General features: G+C 37.8%; 1 protein-coding gene across 8 annotated transcripts in view; it reads left to right on the top strand.

Annotated features, from left to right (window-relative positions):
• Positions 1 to 25,427, top strand: part of TTC17 (tetratricopeptide repeat domain 17) — a 125,935-nt gene that overhangs the window by 7,118 nt on the left and 93,390 nt on the right. For 5 of the 8 annotated variants that reach the window (XM_055281869.1, XM_055281867.1, XM_055281865.1 and 2 more), the window contains exons 2-3: positions 14,354 to 14,443; positions 24,894 to 25,063. In XM_055281869.1, the coding sequence (XP_055137844.1) occupies positions 14,354 to 14,443; positions 24,894 to 25,063 (260 nt within the window). Of the gene's footprint in view, positions 1 to 14,349; positions 14,444 to 20,260; positions 20,403 to 24,893; positions 25,064 to 25,427 lie in introns of those variants that run through there. The other 3 variants (XM_055281866.1, XM_063641841.1, XM_063641842.1) reach the window with 2 other exon arrangements.

The following is a 25,427-nucleotide window of genomic DNA, read 5'->3' as shown; positions in this document are numbered from 1 at the left end:
GTATCTGCATTCATTTTGTAACTTAGTTTTTTTTCTCCAGAGTTGTAGATTTAAGACCTTTTTGTTTTGTTTTGTTTTGAGATGGAGTCTTGCTCTGTCGCCAGGCTGTAGTGCAGTGGCGCAATCTCGGCTCACTGCAACCTCCGCGTCCCAGGTTCAAGCAATTCTTCTGCCTCAGCCTCCCGAGTAGCTGGGACTAGGGCCTCGTGCCACCATGCCTGGCTAATTTTTGTATTTTTAGTAGAGATGGGGTTTCACTGCATTGGCCAGGATGGTCTCAAACTCCTGACCTCGTGATCCACTAGCCTCGGCCTCCCAAAGTGCTGGGATTACAGGCATGAGCCACCATACCCAGCCTATAACTTTTAATTCCATGTGAATGTCTCCTAAGTACTTCAAGCTAAAATGACCAAATTGAAACTCATTTTTACCCCAAACTTGTGTCAAGCCGTATTATTGCTAATGTAATGAAAGATACTACCAGCCACTGTTCATATGGTTTGGCTGTGTCCCCACCCAAATCTCCTCCACCATAATTGTGAGGCTTCCCCAGCCACATGGAACTGTGAGTTCTCCATTAAACCTCTTTCCTTTGTGCCCAGTCTCGGGCATGTCTTTATCAGCAGCGTGAAAACAGACCAATACAACTAACTACCTGTTTGTTCACGTCAGAAATCTAGTTGTCTTTAATTCCTTAGTCTCCCTTAGCCCTCACCAAGATCTTTGTTTTACTAATTATATTTTACTTCTTCCCGTAGCTACTATGATTACTCTAATTCAGGCCACCTTATTATTGCCGTAGCTTCTTGTTCTTCTCCTTTGTTTTATTTAATTAAAAATTTTGAAACCATCCTGGGCAACATGGTAAAACCCCGTCTCTACTAAAATACCAAAAAATTAGCCGGGCATGGTGGTGTGCGCCTGTAATCCAAGCTACTCGGGAGGCTGAGGTGGGAGAATCGCTTGAGCCTGGGAAGTGGAAGTTGTAGTGACCCAGGATCGTGCCACTGTACTCCAGCTTGCGTGACAGAGTGAGACTCCGCCTCAAAAAAAAAAAAAAAATTGAATTCAGAAATAATGTATGGCATTGTAAAAATAAACATCCACCATGCCAGCATGGGAATATTTAAAGTAATAAAGTGAAATCTCTCCACCTCTATGCACTCTCACTCCCCAGGGAAAGCTACTTTTAATAGTTTGGTGCATATCCCAGGACATGGTCCAAACCCTTTCTATTGACAAGGTTTTAGTGGCGGGGAGGGAGACAGATTCTCGAACATATCTTACGTGACCTGGCCCTTCCTCTGTAGCCTCATCTCTGGTCATCCTTGAGTACCCCACCCTAACCCTAGAATAACACAGCCGTACTGACTTAGCTTTTGTGAGTATCCCCAAATATGCAGTGTTCTCACTTCTGGGCCTTTGCACATGCTGTTCTTCCCCCAGCACTCAAGTCTAGCTGAGTCGTACTCATCATAATATAAACATCATTTTCTCAGTGAAGCTTCTGGTATACCCAAATTTGAATAAGCTGTTCTATGTGCTTCCATAGCATCCTGAATTCCTTTATGAAAGGTTCTACCATACTATGTTGGGCCTGCCTACTTAGGTAAATGCCACACTAGACATTTCTCAATGAATCCTTATAGTATTCAGTAATATCTTAGTCATCTGGGGACTAAGCCTAAAAGAAGCCTCAGACTTCCATGTTTTTAAAGCTTTGAGTAACGCATCATTGAATCAGCCCTTAGGCCCTCAGAAAAGGCGCACAGTAGATGAGAAGAGCCATAATTTCAGAGATCATTCCTTCTTATCTACTGTAGTCATGCTGTGTTATGCAAGGGAAATCATCCTCGCTGTCTTCATAGCAGTTTAGATATATCTAAAAGGTCAGCTTTAATGTGCAGGCATCAAAAAGCAAAAAGTATGGGGCATCAAGAGACAAGAAAATAATCAGAAAAAACAGAGGCGAGGTAGATGAGAAATGGCAGCTGCACTGTTGAGGAGGGATTAGAACCAGCTGTGGGGTTCAGCAGTTGTTGCAGTTTAGAAGCCACACTGGTGAAAGTAAACAGAAGGCGCTCTGATAGTGAAGAATAAATAAGAGGGCTCGCGAGCTGCTCACGTCAAAAATTAGAACAACTTTGCATTCCAAAATGTTAAGGAGCAGGGTGTAAGCTAAAACCTGCGTCTCAGCTGTACTCCTTGATAGCAGAAGTGAAAACAAGGGGAATGTGTGTGTGTGTGTGTGTGGCTCTTTTACAGACAGACACCCTAAAAGAGTTATCTGTGCTCATGGAGTCTCCTCTCTCTTCCTTTTTTAAGCTCCCTCCAATTCATCCTTCATCCCTACAACTCTTGTCAAGATACCCAGAGCCTATGCTCAGTTTTCACTAATCTTAAGTTCTTAGCAGCCCAGCATTTGTCTTCATATCTTCCTCAGCTATTTTCTTACATGCTTACCTAAAAGAGTGGCTGACACATAGTATACACTGAGGAAACACTGAATAAGGGAGAGAGAATGTGTGCAACTAAGCAACTTTTTACACCTGTAATAGCTCTTACATACATTAGCATACAGAAGAGCCAACACATATTCCTGGTTTTTCTTCTCAATCCCTGGCCCTGACTTCTCATTCTCTTCTGCTGAATTCGCCTTTTCTTGATGAGTGTTAGATGTTGGTGTGCCCCTTTTCTTCCCTCTGTACATATGTTCACCAGATGATCTTTTGCAGTCTCGGGGCATAAAGTACCATTTATATTCTAAAGACTCTCAAATGTTAAATGCAGTTTCAACTTCTTCCTGAACTTCAGACTCATATATCCAACTGTCTACTGAACATCACCATTTAGCTGTCATCACAAATACATTATGTCCTAAACTAAACTCTTGATTTTCTACCCCACCACACCTGATCTTCCCCCATTCACAAAATTGCCCAGGTCCAAAATTTTGGTATCTTCTTGACTCTTTCTCATATCTCATACCCAACCTAGCAATAGCTTGTCAGCCCTGCTTCCAGAATGTTTCCTGAATCCAGCCATGTCTTTCTACTTCCATTTCTGTAACTCCAGTCAATACTGTCTTCATCTCTTTGCAGAATCTATACAGTGGCTTCCTACCTGTTCTCCTTGGTTCTACTTTTGTCCCCTAGATCTGTTATCTCCAGGGCAGCCAAAGTAATCTCTTAAAAAGCACAGCTGGTCATGTCACTCCCTTTGGGATAGGAGGGAAACAAAGAACATCAGAAAATCTTCAGTAGTTTCCCATCATACTTAGATTAAAATCTGGAGTTTTCCTCATGGCCCGCAAGGTCCTGTAAGGTCTAGAACCCGGCCCCTGTCTACTCCTCCAGCCTCAGACACCACTTTCTTCCTTGTGTGGTGTGGTGTGCTCTGCCTCAGCCATACCAGCCCTTGAGATGTTCTTCAAACCACCAAGCTTGATTCTGCCTTTGGACCTTTGTCCCTGCTTCTTCCTCTGCAGATGGCATCACGGCTCAGCCTCTCTCTCCTTTCAGGTCTCTTTTCACATGTCATCTCTTGTTCTAACTACTTTTATCTAAAACAGCATCTATTTGAGCCATAACTGTTGTGTCTTGATCCAGCTTTTCACTTACCTTCCTTTCAGAGTTGTAAATGTTCTACTTTATTAATTATGTTATTTGTATACACCCTGGTGACATGAATTAGAAAATGTGGACTGGTAGCATTATTGTAAGAAGTTACTCATTTGTGGTTCATGTTGAAAATGGTTACTAACTTGCTTATCAATTAGGAGAATGGTGATTGTTTACAGACATGAATATTCTCATAAAATTGGCTGCAACACTATAGATGTTCAAATCTAGATAACAACTGTGCAATACGTGTCCCATACCTAGGTTATTTTATGTAAATTTACAACTGTAAAGATACATTTGTATATTTCAGGAACTGTGAAAATGAGAAGGTAAAATCCAGTTGAGGGTAAAACTTTAGAAAACAGGGATATAAGGCCATGGAAATTCAGATGATAGTCAAGGTTTAGCATGATAGTCAAGGTTTAGCATTTTCATTTATTTAAAGTTTGTTTTTTACTTTGATGACTTGATATCCTATAAGATTAAAATTGGTTTCTAATTTCTTTTTTTTTTTGAAACAGAGTCTCGCTCTGTCACCCAGGCTGGAGTACAGTGGTGCAATCTTGTTTCACTGCAACCTCTGCCTCCCAGGTTCAAGTAATTCTCCTGCCTCAGCCTCCCGAGTAGCTGGGACTACAGGCACACACCACCACACCTGGCTAATTGTTGTATTTTTAGTAGAGACGGGGTTTCACCATGTTGGCCAGGCTGGTCTCGAACTCCTGACCTCAGGAGTTCTCCCGCCTTGGCCTCCCAAAGTGCTGGGATTATAGGCTTGAGCCACCGTACCCGGCCTCTGATTTTTCAAAAGTACTATACAAGTACTCTAGCTTCAAAAAGTCATAATTAACAAATATATTTCCAAATCTTGGCAGTTCATTATAATAGTTTTCTCGATCTCATACAATGAAATGTTCCTAGTAAAAGATCTGTTTATATTACACATTTGTTTTGACAGTTATAGCCAGGAGCCCATGTGTGTCTCTCTCAAGAGAGGAAGCTGGGCAACTATTTTTGTGAACCTGTACTTCTCTAAACCTCAAAGAAGATGCAAGCCCATGATGGTTAGACTTGAATCCTGAAGAGATAATTCCATGAGAAGTGGAGCAACAGACTTTCTGCCTGCCTCATTCCATCCCTGTGAAACTCATCTTGCTTGCCACCATAGTAGCCTGGCAGGGATCACAAACAGAAGGGTCCCTTAGGCAATCATTTGATAATAAGTTTGAGCTAGATTTGTGATAAGGGTAAAAATCTGAGGGAAGAAAGGTAAGGAGCAAGAAAATGCAAAAGATGTTGCGTTTTTGAGGTGTTCTACCTTGGTCCTTATCTGTGAGAGGAATTTTTTTTCTCTATGAGTGAATACGTGAGGGAAAAATACAAGATTGTTCCTCAGACCTAAGCTTATATTTGTCATTACAGTTTGTTTAAGAAAAAAAAAACGATAAAACATGTTATGTAGTGTTCTAAAGTTTCAGTGTTAACAAGATGACCTGTGGATAGCACATTAAAAAAAAGAACACTTTATAAATTTAAATAATACGTGTTCACTGTAGAAAAAGTTAGAAAACACAAACAAGAAGAGAATAATCACCTAGAGTCATATCAACTGGAAACCACATTCTTAAAATATGATATATAAACTGTCAGATAGTTAAAGAGAGGCAGCAAGTTCTTTGTTTGTTTGTTTGAAGATGGGGTCTCTTGTCCAGGCTGCAGTGCAGTGGCACGATCATGGCTCATTGCAGCCTCAAACTCCTCAAGTGGTTCTCCCACCTCAGTCTCTCAAGTAGCTAAAACAGGCATGTGCCACCACACCCAGCTACTTTTAAAAATTGTTTTGTAGAGATGGGGTTTTGCTATGTTGTTCAGGGAGGGGAGGGGGGTCTTGAACTCCTGATCTCAGGTGATCTTCCTTCTTTGGCCTCCCAAAGTGCTAAGATTACAGGTGTGAACCATCACACTCAGGTGAGATTTTTTATAAGTACACGGTGAATGGAAAAAACATCTCAGTTTCTCCCACTGTTCTCTTACAACATGTTTCTGACACCACCAACAAGCAAGCAATCAGTTCTGCAGCTGTCACCGACTAGGTGGCTTCCAGTTCAGTTCTGACATTGTCTACCTGGCAGTGGCATCAGATCCTACAGGTCGAGAGCTCAGTGCTACAAGACTCCTCCCACCCCATTCAGTCCCAGCCTCTTCTGACCAACCAGCTTCAAGTTGGGGCTCCCACAGCTGCGTCTTTGGGTTCAATTAATTTGCCAGAGTGGCTCACAGAACTTAAGGAAACTTACTTATATTTACTGGTTTATTATATTAGAAAAGACACAGATGAAGAGATGCACAGGGTGACGTATGGGGCAAGAGGTGTAGAACTTCCATGCCCTCACCAGGAACTTCCACGTGTGTGGCTCTCTGAAATCTCCTAAACCCAGTCCTTTTGGGGTTTTATGGAGTCTTTATTACATGGGCATGATTGAGTAAACCATTGGCCATTGGTGATCAACTTAACCTTCAGCCCCTCTTCTCTCACCAGAGGTTGAGGAGTGGGGCTGAAAGTCCTAATCATGCCTTAGTCTTTCCAGGGACCTGGCCTGATCCTGAAACTACCTAGGGGCTGCCAGCCATCAGTCAACTCACTACTGTACAAAAAGACAGCACTTTGGAGATTCTAAGGATTTTAGGAGTTGTATGCCAAGAAAAAGTGGGTGGGGTGGAAGACCAAATATATATTTTACAGTATCACATACACAAAAGAAATACATATGGCCAAGGAAGAGACTGAAATGTATTCATGGCCTGACGCAGCAGCTCACCTGCAGTCCCAGTTACTCTGGAGGCTGAAGTGGGAGGATTGCTTGAGCACAGGAATTCAAGGTTACAGTGAACTATGATCACACCACTCCACTCTAGCCTTGGTGACAGAGCAAGACCCTATCTCTTTAAACAAGAAGGAAAAAAATGTGTATATTCACCCTTATTTCTGCATTCCTAAGGATGTGTAGGAACTCAGTCACTGTTGTTAGGAATTTAAGTTGATTCAACTGTTCTGGAGAAAAGCTAGCAAAAACTGTAAAATTACAAATGCCAAAAAAAAGAGTAGTTCCTTTAACCTAACAGTTTTCTTTCTGTTACAGGAAAGAAATAATCTGATAGCTGTCTAAAAAGGTTCGTGGGTTTTTTTTTTTGTTTTTTTTGAGAAGGAGCCACTCTTGTCACCCAGGCTGGAGTGCAGTGGCATGATATCCTTTCACTGCAACCTCCACTTCCTGGGTTCGAGTGATTCTCCTGCCTCAGCCTCCTGAATAGTTGGGATTACAGGTACCTACCACCACACTCAGCTAATTTATTTTTATTTTTATTTATTTATTTATTTATTTATTTATTTATTTATTTATTTATTTATTTATTTTTGAGACAGAGTTTCACTCTTATTGACCAGGCTGGAGTGCCTGGCTCACTGCAACCTCCACCTCCCGGATTCAAGCAATTCTCCTGCCTCAGCCTCCCAAGTAGCTGGGATTACAAGCATGTGCCACTATGCCTGGCTAATTTTTGTAGTTTTAATAGAGATGGGGTTTCACCATGTTGGACAGGCTAGTCTTGAACTCCTGACCTTAGGTGATCCACCTGCCTCAGCCTGCCAAAGTGCTGGGATTACAGGTGTGAGCCACTGCGCCCAGCCAAAAGTTTTAGTATAGGATGTTCATTGTAATATTGTTAAAAAGGGAGAATAACCAAAAACCTGAATTTTAGTTAGGAACCTGGGTAAATAATATTAACCACTAAAAATATTGACATAGGTCCGTATTTACTGGGAAGTCTGACAAAGTGTAGAGAGGAATAGAGGAAGGAAATAATATAGTAGATATATTATTATCCTATTTTTGTGAAAATATTTACCTACAAAGCTCTGTGTGTTTGTGTATGTATGTAGAAGTTATCCTGACATGATATATATCTAACAGCAGATATCTCTGAAAGTGAAATTTCAAGTAATTTTTATTTTCTCCTTCATATTGTCTGTATGGTACTGTGTTTGTTTTTACAGTAAAATATATTTAGTTTATAATTCTAAAGATTTTGTTAGTATTAAGTAGCTTAAAGATAAAGAGGGCTGATTTTGCCATGAACAACATAACTGCTCAGAAGTAGCCACTGCTAATTGGAGCCTTGGTTTAATTTGACAAATTGACAGTTTAAAAAAAGCTTTTTTTTTTTTTTTTTTTTTTTTTTTGAGACAGAGTCTCGATCTGTCGCCCAGGCTGGAGTGCAGTGGCACAATCTCTGCTCACTGCAAGCTCCACCTCCCAGGTTCACGCCATTCTCCTGCCTCAGCCTCCCCAGTAGCTGGAACTACAGGCTCCCACCACCACGCCCGGCTAATTTTTTGTATTTTTAGTAGAGGTGAGGTTTCACCGTGTTAGCCAGGATGGTCTCGATCTCCTGACCTCATGATCCGCCCACCTCAGCCTCCCAAAGTGCTGGGATTACAGGCGTGAAACACCACACCCGGCCCTAAAAGAAGCTTTTAATTACAGCTTTGGAAAATATTCCTGCCCAGTGTGAGTACGAATTTATATGGGCAAATTGAAAGAATGATAATTTCATATATTTGAATATCAGACTATTTCGGGGCTATAGGTCTGGCTAGTAAAAATGTGATACTTTTATGGTAACGTTAAGTCTTTTATAGAAGTAGGATTTGAAAATTAAAAGGAATTTTAGAAATTTGCTTGCATCCCTTCAGTTTTTAGATGAAGAAACAGAAGCCCAGGCAGGGAAGATGATCTGTTTAAAGCCATACAGCTAGTCATAGACTGGTCAGATGCATATTTTGTTTCTGATCTCTGGTACCTTAGCCACTTCACCTTTTTTTTCCAAATAGTGGTCAGTGAATGATAATGCTTTAGCAGATGGAGTTGGAGTATCTAATAAATGCGGCAGAGAATCTAAGAGATACTGTCCTCAAACAATCAACAGTATATTAAATGCCTAGCATATACCTGAAAGCAAGTTACATACTGAAGGTAGAAAAAGAAATACATAAAAAAAATTTTGTGGGAAAGCACTCCCTATTCAATAAATGGTGCTGGGATGACTGGCTAGCCATATGCAGAAGTATGAAACTATATCCCTACCTTTTACCATATACAGAAATTAACTCAAGATAGATTAAAGACTTAAAGGTAAGAAATAAAACTACCCAAAAATCCTAGCAGAAAACCCAGGAAATATCATTCTGGACATAGGCCTGGGCAAAGAATTTATGACTGAGACCCCAAAAGCAATTGCAACAAACCAGAAATGGACAAGTGGGACCTAATTAAACTAAAAAGCTTCCGCACAGCAAAAGAAACTATCAACAGAGTAAACCTGTAGAATGGGAGAAACTATTCTCAAACTATGCATCCAACAAAGATCTGATATCCAGAATCTATAAGGAACTTAATTCAACAAGCAAAAAACAACTCCATTAGAAAATGGGCAGACACGAACAGGCACTTCTCAAAAGAAGACATATATGCAGCCAACAAATATGAAAAAATGCTCAACGTCACTAATCACTAGAGAAGTGCAAATCAAAACCACAATAAGATACCATCTTGCACCAGTCAGAATGACTGTTACTAAAAAGACCAAAAAAAAAAAAAAAGATATTGGCAAGGCTATGGAGAAAATGGAAGGCTTATACACAGTTGATGGGAATGTAAATTAGTTCAGCCCCTGTGGAGATTTCTCAAAGAACTTAAAACAGAACTACCATTTGATCCAGCTGTTCCTGTACTGATTATATACCCAAAGAAAAATAAGTCTTTCTACCATAAAGACGTGTACTCGTATGTTCATCACAGTGCTATTCACAATAACAAAGACGTGAAATCAACCTAGGTGCCCATTAACCATGGACTGAATAAAGAAAATGTAGTACATATACATCATGGAATACTATGCAGCTGCAAAAAACAATGAAATTATGTCCTTTGCAATAACACGGATGTAGCTAGAGGCCACTATCCTAAGTAAATTAATGCATAAACAGAAAAGCAAATACTGCATGTTCTTATAAGTGGGAGCTAAATATTGAGTACTCATGGTCATAAAGATGGGAACAGTAGACGCTGGGGACTACTAGAGGGTGAAGAGTTGAAAAACTATAAGGTATTATGTTCACTACCTGCATAATGGGATCATTTATACACCAAACATCAGTGACACACAATTTACCCATTTAACATGTGCACACATACTCCCCAAACCTAAAATAAAATTTGAAAAAAATAGATAGCTATATGTAGCAAAAATTGGTACCTGGATTTTGAATGATTTATATGTATTTAAATTTAAACCAGCTGTGATTATAATCAAAAATGTTTTGGAGAGACAGACATATAGTAATATAATAAATGCTATTACAGAAGTGTGTACAAAGTGCTATGAGAGCTCAAGAGAAGGATGTCTTCACAAAAGAAATGTCATTTGACCTTCATGTACAGCACATGGATAGAAGTGCATTCCAGGTAGAGGAAGCAGTATGTGCAAAGGCACAGAGGCTCTTAAAAGAGCCACAATAGTAATAAGATGCCCTAGACAGAGGGACATCGGTGAAAATTAGGTGGAAGTTTAGAAATAACACATCAATACTTTCTGTATTGTAAAGTTTTCATTGGAACGTTTGGGCAAATCGTAAGGGCTGCAGATACAGTTTGATTCAGGACTCAAATAGTATAACAAGGATCGGTTTTTCTATTTCTGTTTCTTTGCTTCTTCATCCCCATTCTCAGGCCCCATGTAGATACAAGATGGCTAGTTACCAATAGCTCAAAGTTCTGGATTAGAGTCTCTTTAGTACCAACCGACCTTACTGGAGTAGTATCTCAGAAATAATCACCATGACCAAGGGAAAGGAATTCTCTGACAACGGCTTCCTATACGGGGAAGGAAGCAAGTGAGGTGCTTTTACCACAGGGGGGACTTATGGATATTGGATAGCAAACACTACAAATACTCACTAAACAGAACCATTTCAGGTTTTACATAGAGGCAAAATCTTGGCGGCTTTGAAGATTTTGATTTATGTTTTCCTTCATATTGTCTTAATATTTAAATAACTATAATTCTGAATTAAAACATTAAAATTATTTTGTCCCTAGTTTCTAACTCAAGGGGAAAAATTTTAAGTGAGAATGGAATAATTTAAGATTATATTCATTAGTTTCCAAGTGCTATTTGGAGAAGAGTGAGTTTCCCATGTTGCTTTCATGTACTTAGATGAATACCATTTTTAAAAAAACAGTAAAAGTGTTCAGTATATATGAAGAATAAGTTGCACATGAGAGCTTGAATTAATGTTACAACAGAAATGTTCAGTTTTCTGCCATAAAGAATAATTAAAAAGTGATTGACTCAAACTTGTTTTTGTAGGACATCAAAAATGTTTATACTCTTAGATTGGTTAAGTTTAAAATGTTCACCCTTAATCTGATTTGGCAGTGAAATAATTACCCTCATATAGTGAGTGATATTTCCATGTTACCATGTGAACTTACTGAATTTGTTGAGATAGGGTTCCAGATTGGAGGTGTAGATATTAACAATATCTTGGTTAATTAAAACAACAAATAGCATGAAAATAATTTGATAGGAGTAAAATATTTACTCATGTTATATATAATTGGATACATGTACAGGTTGAGTATCCCTAATCTGAAAATGCACAATCCGAAATGCTCCAGTGAACTCAAAAAGTATCGGATTTTGGAGCATTTCAGATTTCAGATTTTCAGATTAGGAATATTCAACTTGTACTTACGTAATATATTCAAAGAAAAATGAAATTGAATTGCCTTATATGGCTTGTCTTTTTTTATTATAATAAATTGCTACAGTAACAATGAAATTTTGTTTACTTGGAACTCTTAGAGAATGAATCATTCTGAATAATAGAATTCCATAGAGCCTCATTTCCAGATACTTGATCAGGTTTTCCCTGTAGTTTAAATTTTTCTCTAAAATACTTTTCATAATTTCTTCACCTTCTCAAAGTAAGTGAAAATGATTCTAATTTTTCTTTACAATTCAGGTTATTATTTGCATCATTTATTGTTCTGTGCAGCAATGGAAGTTTGTAGGGTTGTTTATCCTTTGTGAAAAAGCCATAAAGTGCTCTGAGATCTTGTGTGTTCATTATGTCCATTTTAACCTACCTCTCTCTAATTCCTGTCTCCTTTTTGCTTCTGGACTTATAGTAGCCTCTTTTCAATGCTAAAGACTTTGAAGGCATATTACCATTCTTTTACACGTTGTATATGACACAGGAGTACATAGACTCTAAACATCGACTCATAGTGGGCCTGGCTTATAGAAGCTTAATAAACATTTATTGGTTGAATGGATGTTGTAACATGGTCATGCATTGCTTAAAAATGGGGGTGTGTTCTGAGAAATGTATCAGGTGATTTCAGCCTTGTGCAAACATCATAGAGTATACTTACACACACCTAGACTGTACAGCCTACTACACACCTAGGCTACCAACTTGTACAGCATGTTATGGTACTGTAGGCAGTTGTAACACAATGGTAAGTATTTGTGTATCTAAACATAGAAAAGGCACAGTAAAAATACAGTATTAGGTTGGGCGCGGTGGCTCATGCCTGTAATCCTAGCACTTTGGGGGCCGAGGCGGGCGAATCACGAGGTCAGGAGTTCGAGACCAGGCTGGCCAACATGGTGAAACTCCATCTCTACTAAAAATACAAAAACTTAGCCGGGCGTAGTGGTGGATGCCAGTAATCCCAGCTACTCGGGAGGCTAAAATACAGTATTATAATCTCATGGGACCACCATCGCATATGCAGTCTGCCATTGACTGAAATGTTATTTGGCATATAACTATTTACAAAGTTGTCAAACATACTCTGATAATCTTCTAAGGAGGAGAAGTATTTGAGAAGTGAGAAATTCACAGTAACATTTCCCAAAGACAATTGTCATACATCTTAAAATTGAAGAACTTGAAAGTACCTCAGAAAACATGTATGTCAGGCTGTAAGTCTTCTGCAGTCAACTTTTATCTGGCAAAGATCTTTGCCATTTGCTGTCACCTCAAAGAGAAACACAGCTGTCAGTGAACTCCCTTCCTTCTGCTAATAATTTTATCTTTATGCCTCCTCTGTATCTTGGCTGAACTAAAAGCTTCAAGGAAATGATAAGTACTTCCTCACAATTGAATGTTGACCAGATCCATGCTATCGAAATAGTGTTAAACTTTGTTATCTAGTAACTTTTTAATCTAAAGCTAAGATTATGCTTTAAATAGTTCTTTCAATCTTCATTTATCTCATTTTTTTTCTTTCTTGCAATTCTTCAAATATCAGGTAAACAGACTGGTTAGGCATTTTGTTTTTTGGTTTTGTTTTGTTTTGTTTTTTGTTTTTTTGAGACGGAGTCCTTCTCTGTTGTCCAGGCTGAAGTGCATTGGCGCAATCTCGGCTCACTGCAGCCTCCACCTCCCGGGTTCAAGCGATTCTCCTACCTCAGCCTCCCAAGTAGCTGGGACTACAGTCCTGCACCACCATGCCGGCTAATTTTTATATTTTTAATAGAGATGAGGTTTCACCATGTTGGGCAGGCTGGTCTCAAACTTTCACCCTCGGCCTCCCAAAGTGCTGGGATTACAGGCATGAGCCACCGTGCCCAGCCTTGGTTAGGCATTTTGGAATGGGACTGTCACACTTCCACAGTTCCTTCCCTCCCCCAATTTTATTTTTTCTAAAAATCTCATTTAAAAATACCTATAGAGTCATGTACTAAATAGCTATCTCTTGATGTCTGGACAGAGTTGTAAATTAAGCACTTTGTCCTGCTTCCTTATGTAAACCTCTTACACTCTGGTCACTGGCAGTAGCTTTAACATTTTTTCTTGTATCCCATTCCATTGGACAGTGGGTCTCTCTGTCACTTTATTGATTGACTTAGGTTGTTTCTGATTGTCCTTTTGCAGCTACAAATGTTGTAGTGGGCATCCTTATGTATATCCTTGCCTACTTATTGAACAGTGTCTGTAGGATAGTTTCCTAGACTTTCTTTTGTTCAAAAGTTATGCAGTTGTAACATTTTGATATATGTTGTCAAATGACACTCCAAACAATGAGAACACATTTATAAGCCAGCTACCAGTATATGAGTGTTCATTTTTTCTACAGCTTCAACATAATTGTTTGATTTGTTGATCCAGAGAACATGAGCAATAAGTAATAAATCTCAAAGTTATTTTATGTTATCTTTGATTTGTGACTTCTACAAATAGCTTTCAAAAAGAGGTACATTTAATACTTTCCTTTTATCACCTCCAAGCCTATTCAGATATGAAATGTGCTATCAAAACAAGACAATTCATTTTTTATTATTACAGGCATGAAACATCATTTAAGGAAGTTACTTTATCAATCATTGCCAAATACTTTACTATTATATCACCTGTAAAGTCAGAATATGTACTTTGAATGCTTGTTCTTCCAAGTTGGAGTTCACAGGACAGCTGTTGCTCTTGTCATTCCCTTTGCTAACATTTACATGTGATCACTTTGAAATACTCCTTGAGTTTTACTGAGGAATAACGCTGATTACAATGGTGAATGAACAATAAAGCATATTAGTGACTTTGTTAATCCAAACAAGCATTAATGAAATCTGAGCTTTATTTATTTATTGCTTGCTTGCAGGTGGATTCACCAATGAACTTGAAACATCCTCATGACCTAGTCATATTAATGAGACAAGAAACAACAGTTAACTACCTCAGAGAATTAGAGGTGAGGCAACTGGGCATGTGAGATGCAGCTGATGCTTGTTGCATTTCACAGGAGCCATTGTGTTCAAAGAAAAGCTAAAGCATGTTATTTTTTAAGTCTGAGTCTTCTGACTTTTGCGGGAATATACTACCTGCAATGTGTGTTTTTCTTTTTTTATCATTTTATCAAAGTGATATTTGAGTAGTAGTAAGAAAAACAGACTACTCTAGCCTGGGTATATGTGTGATTCTTTAAACTCATTTATCTTTGAACAGAATTTCTGTGTTTTTAAGTTTTTTTCCATCAAATATGAAAATGATATAATCTCTGATGATATTCCTAGAATAATTTGGGTAAAATATGAAAAGAAAGGTTTTAATAGCCTAAAAATGTAATTATTGTTTATTCCCAGGTGGTAAAAACTAATGTCTTCCTATTATGTTTTCTTAGGGTTGACGTGAAAAACATTAATCACCTTGTACCTTGAAAGCTCGAACCTTATTAGTGCTAATAAAATCTGACTTCTTTTTTTAATAAACATCAGTTTTCCTTTTCTCTAACATATTTCCATAAATTGATTTTGCTTAATAGCAAACAGTATTTGTTATTTGAAAAACTAGGTTTTTTTTTCTCATGAAATCTCTGCTTTAAAGTTGCAGTGTAAATTGAATCTAAATTGTAAAGAAACTGTAAGTTGTAGAAACATTAAATCAAATTGGAAAATGAGAAAAAAAACTAATGGGAATAATAAAAGTAATAAGAGTAGAATCAGAGTATTTGAGAATTAGAAGGAATCATAAGATCATCCTCATTGTAGAGACAAGGAAACAATTAGACCTAAAGACAATGAATTGCCTGACTTCACAAAGCAAGATATGGCAGAACCAGAAACAAAAGCTATATCTCTTGACTTAAAAGCAGGCATACCTGTTTTTTGTTTTGTTTTGTTTTTTGAGTTGAAGTCTCGCTCTTGTCAGCCAGGCTGGAGTGCAGTGGCACGATCTTGGCTCACTGCAACCTCCACCTCCCCGGTTCGAGCGATTCTTCTGCCTCAGCCTCCTGAGTAGCTGGGATTACAGGTGCCCGCCATCACACCCAGCTAATTTTTGTGCTTTTAGTAGAGACGGCTTTTGCCATGTTGGCCAGGCTGGTCTCAAACTCCTGACCTCAGGTGATCTGCCCGCCTCGGCCTCCCAAAGTGCTGGGATTACAGGCATGAGTCACCGTGCCCGGCCAAAAGCTGGCATACCTGTTAAGCCAAGTTGGCATGTATTTTCTTGTTATGTAAAAGTCCCGAATTTCATTTACATACATTTAGTATATTTATCAACATACATATGTCTACAAATAGTTATAAATATGTACTTTTAAAAAAATCTGTGAATTAAGAGAGAGAAGACTTTAGCACATGGTAACCAGCTCTGCCTAATTAGTAGTATATTTAGAGTGTTTCTAGAACTTGAATACCTCAACATTGTAAAAATAGTTTCTCACCTTGTTCCTACTGGTTTTATCACTTGTAAATTTGGAAATGTTGATTTTTATCAATACTAGGAATTAGACAATAGGTATCCTTATAGTGCTTCATGCTTGGAAGCATGATCTATTTTTATTTAAACCCAGTGTTCAGAAAGATGCAATGGAGCAGAAAATTTTTTTTTTTCAGGTATATAGACACATTGTGTATGTTTATTGCTGTCTTTTTTGGGAGGCAGTATTATATAAAGAGAAAGAGATTTAAATTAGAGGATATATAGGAAGAAAGTGCCGTTTATTAAGTCAGTGAAAATGAAATGAAAAATACTGACCACCAATTTTTGGTTAAGGTAGTGTAGGAGTTTATACTTACACTAAGTATAAACTTTTATTTTTGTTTATACTTATACTAAGTATAAACTTTTATTTTTGTTTATACTTATACTAAGTATAAACTTTTATTTTTGTTTATACTTATACTAAGTATAAACTTTTATTTTTGTTTATACTTATACTAAGTATAAACTTTTATTTTTGTTTATACTTATACTATGAAGCTTCTGCTTCATATGCATAGCAATGACAGGTAAAATATAAAAATATAAACCAAAATAAAATGTAGGCAGGCTTGAAAGTGGTATAAGCATCTCCATAAACCAGAAATGAGGAGAAACACTAAATTGGGAATGTGGCCAAAGCTACCGACCTGTTGGGGTCCAAGGCCAGGAGCAGACTATAGTGTCTGATATGCAGCACTGTGGAGTTAAGGGAGCTGACAATATTCCATGCAAGATGTAGGAACAGAACGAGGCTTATTGATTGAAGACTGGGATGGAGCCATTCTGCTCATAGAAGAGCCTGACAATAATAATAATAATAACAACAACAACAAAAGAAAACATATCAAAAACAGAAAGACTAATCCTGATAACCAAAAAAAGGAACTGAATCATCCAATAGTTCAATAATTACATCTTCAGTTTCCTGAATATCATTTTAGGGTAGAATATTTGGGATAGGAACTCGAAACCAAAATTGGAAGGTCTAATTCTGAGCTTGGTAACTGGATAAAACCTGGAAACAACCACAAAACTATGAGACCTAGATGATGGTCATGGAATGATTGTAAAGAAGGGGATGAGACAGAGGGCGTGAAGAAAGACTCCAGGGTTTCTGACCTGAGTGATTGCAAGGTTGAAGTGGATACTAGCTGAGATAAAGAAGACTGAAGGAGGTACAAGATTGGGGAGGAGTTTGGCTTTGAAATGTTAACGTTTGAAATGCCTATCAGGCATTCAAGAATGGACATCACGTGGGCAGTTGGTTCTTCTAGTGCAAACTCAAGGGGAAAGATGCAGGCTCAAGATAGAAATTTGTTAGTCATTGACAGATAGACTTAAAGCTATGAGACTAGATAAAACAGTTTATCTACCAAGTAGTGACAACTATATGAACATCTTAGATAGCAGAAGACGGTGAAGGGTAAGGGAAAACAATTCTACTGAAATTTTATATTCTTTTAAACTATCATTTAAGAATGAGGGCAAAGTAAAGATAATTTCTGACATACAAAGGAGTACTAACCACAGACCCTCACTTCAGCTGAAAAAAACATTAAGGATGTATTTCTGCAAGAAGGAAAGAGAAAGAGAAAGAAAAAAGAACTTCCACCTAGTGGAAGTTCATAGAATGTCTAATGATAAGTTAAAAACATTGATGAAAAAGTTGCTTAATTTATTTACTTACTGGGCTCTCTAAGGTCAAACTAGATAAAATTAATAATATGTAGTTGGGTTGGAGCATGTTCAGTGATTAAAGCATGTTAGATTGTTTTGTCATGTTCAAAAGGTAAAAACTGAATAAATTAAAATCCTATGGGAAAATTTATTGGCAAATATATTAAAAACTTAAGAATGTTGCTTGCTACTTTTTAAGTAGTCTTGCCAAAAAATAATCAAACCACCATATAATTTGTTATTCAATGTAATTGGTTTCCTTTGTCATTCTATCTCTTACATTTTATATATTTAAAAGATTATTCTGAGAAGAGATTTATAGGCTTCATCAGACTGCCAAAGAAGTCCATGACACAAAAAGATTATTACTGTAGATCCTGCTATCAATATTCAGGAAATACAGAAAATAGAGGAACATGTTCAGTGAACCTTGAGAACCTAGTCAGCAAATTCCCCTAGAGTGGCAAACTCTACAGAACAAACAATCCAATTTCCTTTTTCTTTTTTTTTTTTTGAGACAAGGTCTTGCTCTGTCAACTAGGCTGGAGTGCAGTGGCATGAACACGGCTCACTGCAGCTTCAACTTCCGGGGCTCATGCTGTCTTCCTGCCTCAGCCTCCCGTGTAGCTGGGACCACAGGCATGCACAATGCCCAGCTATTTTTTTTATTTTTTGTAGAGACAGCATCTCACTTTGTTGCCTAGGCTGGTTTCAAACTCCTGGGATCAAGCAGTCCTCCCACCTTGGGCTCCCAAAGTGCTGGTATTATAGGCATGAGCCACCATGTCTGGCCCCAGTTTCTTTAACAAATAAATTACAAGGGAGTGGGGGAGAGAAAGAGTGGTATCCAGTAGATTAAAAGAGATGTAAGAGACAAATCAACCATTTGTAGTGTGTATGGACTATATTGAATTCTGATTCAAACAAACTATGTATTTTTTTATTATTATTATTTTTTTAGATGAAGTCTTGCTCTTGTCCCCCAGGCTGGAGTGCAATGGCACGATCTCAGCTCACTGCAGCCTCCGCCTCCTGGGGTTCAAGCGATTCTCCTGCCTCAGCCTCCCGAGTGGCTGGGATTACAGGCATGTGCCACCACGCCCAGCTAATTTTTTTTTTTTTTTTTTTTTTTTTTGTATTTTTAATAGAGACAGGGTTTCATCATGTTGACCAGGCTGGCCTTGAACTCCTGACCTCAGATGGATCTGCCCACATTGGCCCCCCAAAGTGCTGGCTGGGATTACAGGCGGAAGCCACTGTGCCCGGCCACAAACTATATTTTTAAAAGAGAAGAAACAATTGGGAATTTGAATGCAGACTGAATATTTGATATTAAGGAATTACTATTTTTTACATGTGATAGTGGTGTGGTGGTTTTATTTTTTACAAAAGAGGCTTTTCTTTTCAAAACGTACTGAAATATTTACTGACGAAAACTGAAAACAAAACAATTAGGGGCAAGCACTAAAATAATAGACATGCAGGCCAGGTGTGGTGGCCCACACCTGTAATCCTAGTACTTTGGGAGGCTAAGGCAGGAGGATTGCTTGAGACCAGGAGTTTAAGACCCTGTCTCTACAAAATAATTTTGAAATTAGCTGGGCATGGTGGCAGGCACCTGTAGTCCTAGCTACTGGGGAGGCTGAGGCAGGAGAATTGCATGAGCCCAGGAGTTTGAGGTTACAGTGAGCTATGATAGTACCACCGCACTCCAGCATGGGTGACAGTGATACCCTGTCTCAAAAAAAAAAAAAAAAAGAAGTCTATAGTTACCAAACTTACAAACAAAGAAAGAGGGTATAGGAGGAGAGGAGAGAACATAGAAAAAGTACTATGCAAATGCTAAGCAAAAGAAAGGTGATATGGTTGTATTTATACAAGTTCACAGTTCCTTATTTGAAATCATTGGGTCTATATATGTGTTTAAGAATATGGTTTCTTGTTTTGGTTTTTTAATTTTAGAAATGTTAGGCCAGGCACAGTGGCTCACGCCTGTAATCCCAGCACTCTGGGGGATCGAGGCGGGCAGATTGCTTGAGCCCGAGAGTTCGAGACCAACCTGGCAGCATGGAGAAATGCTGTTTCTACCAAAAATAGAAAAATTAACCAGCATGGTGGTGTGTGCCTATAGTCCCAGCTATTTGGGAGGCTGAGGTTGCAGGATCACCTGAGCCAGGGATGTGGAGGTTGCAGTGTGCTGAGATTGCACCACGCCACTACACTCCAGCAGCCTGGATCACATACCAAAACCAGGTCTCAAAAAAAAAAAAACCAAAAAAAAAAGAGAAATGTGATGGGCATAAATATTTTATATTTCATTCTACTTCTCTCAGGGCTGTTTCAAACTCTGCAATCAGATACATTAATATTTCTTTAGTGACATGTATGACCATGCGTGTTAAGAGTATAAAGACTGTAAAATGGCTTTCCATCAGGTTTTGTTGCCATGTGAATTTTAATGCAAAAAATTTTTTTAAAGCTTTAGGTTTTCAGAATTTTAGATTTACAATGATAAAGAACAGTGGGCCTGTCTCAGGCAAAATAAGAGCCTAAAATAATTAATAGATACTACTTGCTAACAACCTACCAAAAAATATAATATCTTATACTTGTGTGTACCTAACAGCTCGGCCTCATGGATGTGAGTATGTTTATATCAAGACAGCAGAAACTGACAGAATTACATGAAAAGTCAACCAGAGGAAGCGATTTTGCAGATCTTTATCAGAAACTGATAAGTCCAACAAAAATATTACAAAATACAGGAGGTAACACCTTTGGATCTATATATATCTATATGTAGATGTATACAGCGAGACATAGAAAAAGAGATAGAGGGAGCGAGTATGCCCTAAGTCGAACAAAGAGAACGTACAGTGTTTTCAATGTAGAATATTTACCAAAATTGACCACTACCAGGATATAAAGGAAATAATTTACAAAGTTTTGTTATCATGCATAACATGTTCTCTGATCACAGTGCAATTAAGTTAAAAGAAATAAAATACACATGCCCAGGAAAAAAGAGAGAAAACACAAATTTTTGAAAATCTTGAAGGCATTCTTAAATCACCCATGGTTTAAAGAGAAAAATCACAAAACTTTAGACTATGGTGAGAACACTTCATTTCAAAAATCCTGAAATGAAGCTTAGATATATTTAGATATGAATTTGTAGAAAAATGCATTTATTAAAATAAATGGCACAGTAACTCACATTTGTAATCCCAGCTACTTGGGAGGCTGAAGCGGGAAGATTGCTTGAGCCTGGGAGTTTGAGTCCAGACAGGACAGCATAGCAAGAGCTTGTCTTTAAAAAGAAAAAAAAAAAAAAAAAGACTGAAAAGAAATGAGTTAAATATTCAACACAAGTTAGAAAACATAATAAACCAAATAACAAAAATAACCTAATATAAATATGGAAATAATAACATAAGAAATTAAACAGTCTCAAGAAAACAGTATTGTTTATTTAAAAAATAAATTAAACCAAACTCTAGCAGCAAGGCTTACCAGAAAAAAAGAGAAATGACAGAAAAAAAGAAATGTTAGTGATGAAAAAGCAGATATCAGATAAAGATTTTTTAAACTAAAGACATAATTATTAATACTACAAAAACTAGACCAATAAATTTGAAAACTTAGGTATAATGTAAGGTTTTAGAAAACATGAAATATAAAAATTGATTGAATAAGTGGGGAAAGGGTAGACTACAAATGATATTAGGAAATTGATTGTCCATGTGGGGAAAAAAATACCTTTCAAGGTACAAAAAAAAAAAAAATTTCCTATACAGTTTAAAAATCTAAGTATGAAAAGTGAAACTTTTTACTAAAAAAAAATATTGATAGACAGTCATGCATTGCTTAACGACAGGAATATGCCCTGAGAAATGTGTCGTTAGGGGATTTCACCATTGTGGGAACATCATAGAGTGTACTTACACAAACCTAGGTGATATAGCCTGTGTAACATGTTACTGTACTGAATACTGTAGGCAATTATAACATAATGGTAAGTATTTGTATATCTAAGCATAAAAAAGGTACAGTAAAAATGTGGTATTATAATCTTATGAGACCACCGCCGGGGTCCATTGTTAACCAAAAATATCTTTGTGTGGTACTTGACTGTAGTTGATTGATGTAATTACAATCTCAGGTTTGGGAAGGATTTCTTAAATAAAACAAAGTACAAACAATTAAGAAAACAGTTGATAAAGTTGCCCACCTTACAATTAAAAGTTTTTCTTCAAATGACAAAATTAAAAGATAAGCTACAAACTAAAAGCCGATACTTAACCATGCATATAACTCATAGAGGATGAGTTTATAGAATTACTTTTTCCATAAATTTCTATAGATTAATTTCTTACATATGTATGTATTTATTTATTTATTCATTTTTGTGAGACAGTCTCACCCTTGCCCCAGCTGGAAAGCAGGTAGGATGATCATTGCTCACTGTAACCTCATTGCCTGGGCTCAAGCAGTCCTCCTACCTCAGCTTCTCCACTAGCTAGGACTACAGGCAAGCACCACCACCACGCTTGGCTAACTTTTTATTTGTTTCATAGGGATGGGGTCTCGCAGTATTGCCAGGCTGGTTTCAAACTCCTGAACTCAAGTGATCCTCTAGGCTTGGACTCCCAAAATGCTAAGATTATAGGCACAAGCCACCACGCCAATCCTACCAATCAGTTTTTTAAAAAAGAAAACCTATTGGGGGAAAAAAAATGAGCAAACTCGAACAGTCAATTCACAAAATATCTCATAAACATATGAAAATATGTTCAATCTTATTAAATATTATTCTATTAGTTGATATAGTCCATATTTTTTAGTATATCAGTCAGCTTTTGCATTGGCAACAAATAGCCTGCAGAACCTCAGTGCCGTTCTCATGAAGGAAAGCGAAGGCTCAAGGAAGAACAACCAAATAATATAAGCCTGGTTAAAGTTTCTACTGAGAAGTGACATACACCATCTCTACTCACATTCCATTGGCCAAAGCAAGTCATGTGGCCATGCCTTGAAGTCAGTAGGGCAGGATAGCATATCTCCATGAAAAGTGTGGAGGGAATAATTGGAAACAGATCATAGGCTCTGTCCCCATTAATAATAACCCCAAAAATCTTAATGGCATAAACAATAAGGTCATGCTAAGTGATCATTTGGGGCTCCACTGGGGATCTGTACCATGTCACTGTGATCCATAAGACAGGACATAGGCCGACAGAGCAGCCACCGTCTGTAATATTGGCATTCTCAGTAGCTGAGGGAAGAAGAAAGAACATGGTGAAGCACACACTAACTCTATAAAAGCTTTCCTGTAAAAGGGTCACATGGGACTTATGTTACATTGGCCAAAGCAAGTCATGTTGCCCAAGCCTGAGTCCAGCAAAACAGTGATGTAGCATCTTGTAAGGAGGGGTAGGATATCAGTGAATAGTAATACAGTCTATCACAATAACATAGTCTACTACCATAATAAATATAACAAAATAATGTTTCATCCCTATTTGATTGGCATAAGTTAAAAAGTATGACAAAACCAAACATTGCTAAGATTCTGGGGATATAGGTGTTATGATCTACCAGGACAATTCTAATTGTTATAATCACTGTGAACAGCAGATTGACACGTCTGTATAAAACTGAAAATGTGCCTCCCATATGACCCCATATTTCTGCCCTTGCTAGAATTTTTCACATGTGTACAAGGAGACATAAGAATATAGTAGCATTTTTAATAGCAAAGAAAGTTTTTTTTAAAGAAGCAACATAAATGTTTACAGGAAAATGGATAAATACATATTTATACATCCATTTCAATGAAAAATTTAGAGCTATCCTGACTAAAGTAGATAAATCTCAAAAACTTATACTTTTTTTTTAAGTTGTAGATACATTAAGTATGATACCATTTATATAAAATTTTAAAACTTGCAAAGCAGTGCTGTATTTTGATTTTGGATACACATATAATGAAAGTAATATTTTAGAAGAGTAAGGGTAATGTAATATTTTATAAAAGTATTTATAAAAATATACATGGAAATGACACATAAATTCAGATTAATTATAAGAAGTTAGAGATTTAGAAGACATTAAAGAATACCTTGAACTCCCCCTTTTTTTTTTTCTTTTAAAAAAAAAAATCTGAGCTGAGCATGGTGTCTTATGCTGGTAGTCCCAACACTTGGGGAGGCCAGGGTGGGAAGATTGCTTGAGCCCAGGAATTTGAGACCAGCCTGGGCAACATAGTGAGACTCCATTTCTATAAAAAATAGAAAAGTTGGCCAGGCATGGTGGCTGAAGCCTGTAATCCCAGTACTCTGTGAGGCCAAGGCAGGTGGATTGCTTGCACTCAGGAGTTTGAAACCAGCCTGGGCAACATGGCAAAACCCCATCTGTATGAAGAAAAAAAAAAAATTAGCCAGACATGGTGGTGTGCACCTGTAGTCCCAGCTACTTGGGGGGCTGAGGCAGGAGGATCCCCTGAGCCCTGGAGTTTGAGGTTGCAGTGAGCTGTGATCGCACTACTGCACTCAGCCTGAGTGACAAAATGAGACCCTGTCTCAAAAAAAAAAAAAAATTAACTGGGCATGTGGCACGTGCCTGTGGTCCCAGATACTTGGGAGGCTGAGGTGAGAGGATCACTTGAGCCCAGGAGGTCGAGGCTGCAGTGAGCTGTGATCGCACCACTGCAGCACTCCAACCTGGGTGACAGCAAGACACTGTCTCAAAAAAAAAAAAGGGTTGAGGGAGGAGATAAAATATTGGCATATGATAGATATGGGTGGTGAAAATGTGGATATTTGTGTTATTTGTCTGTATATTTGAAAAAATAGATATTTTATGGGTGACAGGAATTAACTAGAATACCCAGGTACCAATAGCAACATGTACTATGTCTTGAAGGATTGAAACAACCTGACAGGTTTGTTTTCATTGCAGAGCCATTTTGTGCCAGGAAGGTTAAGTTAGTAGATGTGCTTCATGGGTAGTCAGAAATCATATTGTGAAGGCACATGTGTGCCAGTGTGATAAATGTTGTGTTCTGTTACTTTCTCTATGTGGACATCTTTCTTGAGAAGCTTGTGTATGTTGACTAAGTTAACTAAGGGCATTTTCAGAATTCTTGTCTTCCAACATAGAGGATTCTGACTTCTTCAGCTCAGATTCCCCTTTCTCTTCAATGGTAGTTAGACTAAAATATTAGAAGAATCCATTCTGTTCTTACTTCTTCTCAACAGAAACAATTAGTTGCTCAAAAAATTCACATAGAAGAGAATGAGGACAGAGACACAGGACTGGAACAGAGACATAATAAAGAAGACCCAGACTGCATCAAAGCCAAGGTGCCCTTAGGGGATCTGGATCTATATGATGGTACATACATAACTTTGGAGAGCAAAGACATCAGGTAAAGAAGTTCTCTTTCCAAAAATAAAGTTGCTTTTTCAAACATTTCCTTTCTCATATTAGTAAGAAATTATTTCTGTAATAAGAGTAAGCTTCAATCACAGATGAGTTTTAGAATTTGAAAGTTCAAAATACATACTACATGTAGAATTCTTATAAATTAATTTAAAATATTTAACACCACAGTAGAAAATGGAGCAACTTGGCTGGGCGTGGTGCCTCACGCCTATAATCCCAGTACTTTGTGAGGCGAAGGTGGGAAGATTGCCAACAGCCAGGAGTTCGAGACCGGGCTGGGCAGTATAGCGAGACCCCATCTCTACAAAAAAAAGTGTTAAAAATTAGCCAGGCATGGTGGTGTGCAC

Source organism: Symphalangus syndactylus, chromosome 6 (genome assembly GCF_028878055.3).
Source record: "Symphalangus syndactylus isolate Jambi chromosome 6, NHGRI_mSymSyn1-v2.1_pri, whole genome shotgun sequence".
Classification (NCBI taxonomy): domain Eukaryota; kingdom Metazoa; phylum Chordata; class Mammalia; order Primates; family Hylobatidae; genus Symphalangus; species Symphalangus syndactylus.
Note: the sequence above shows the minus strand (reverse complement) of the source record. Positions and strands in the feature narration are given on the sequence as shown.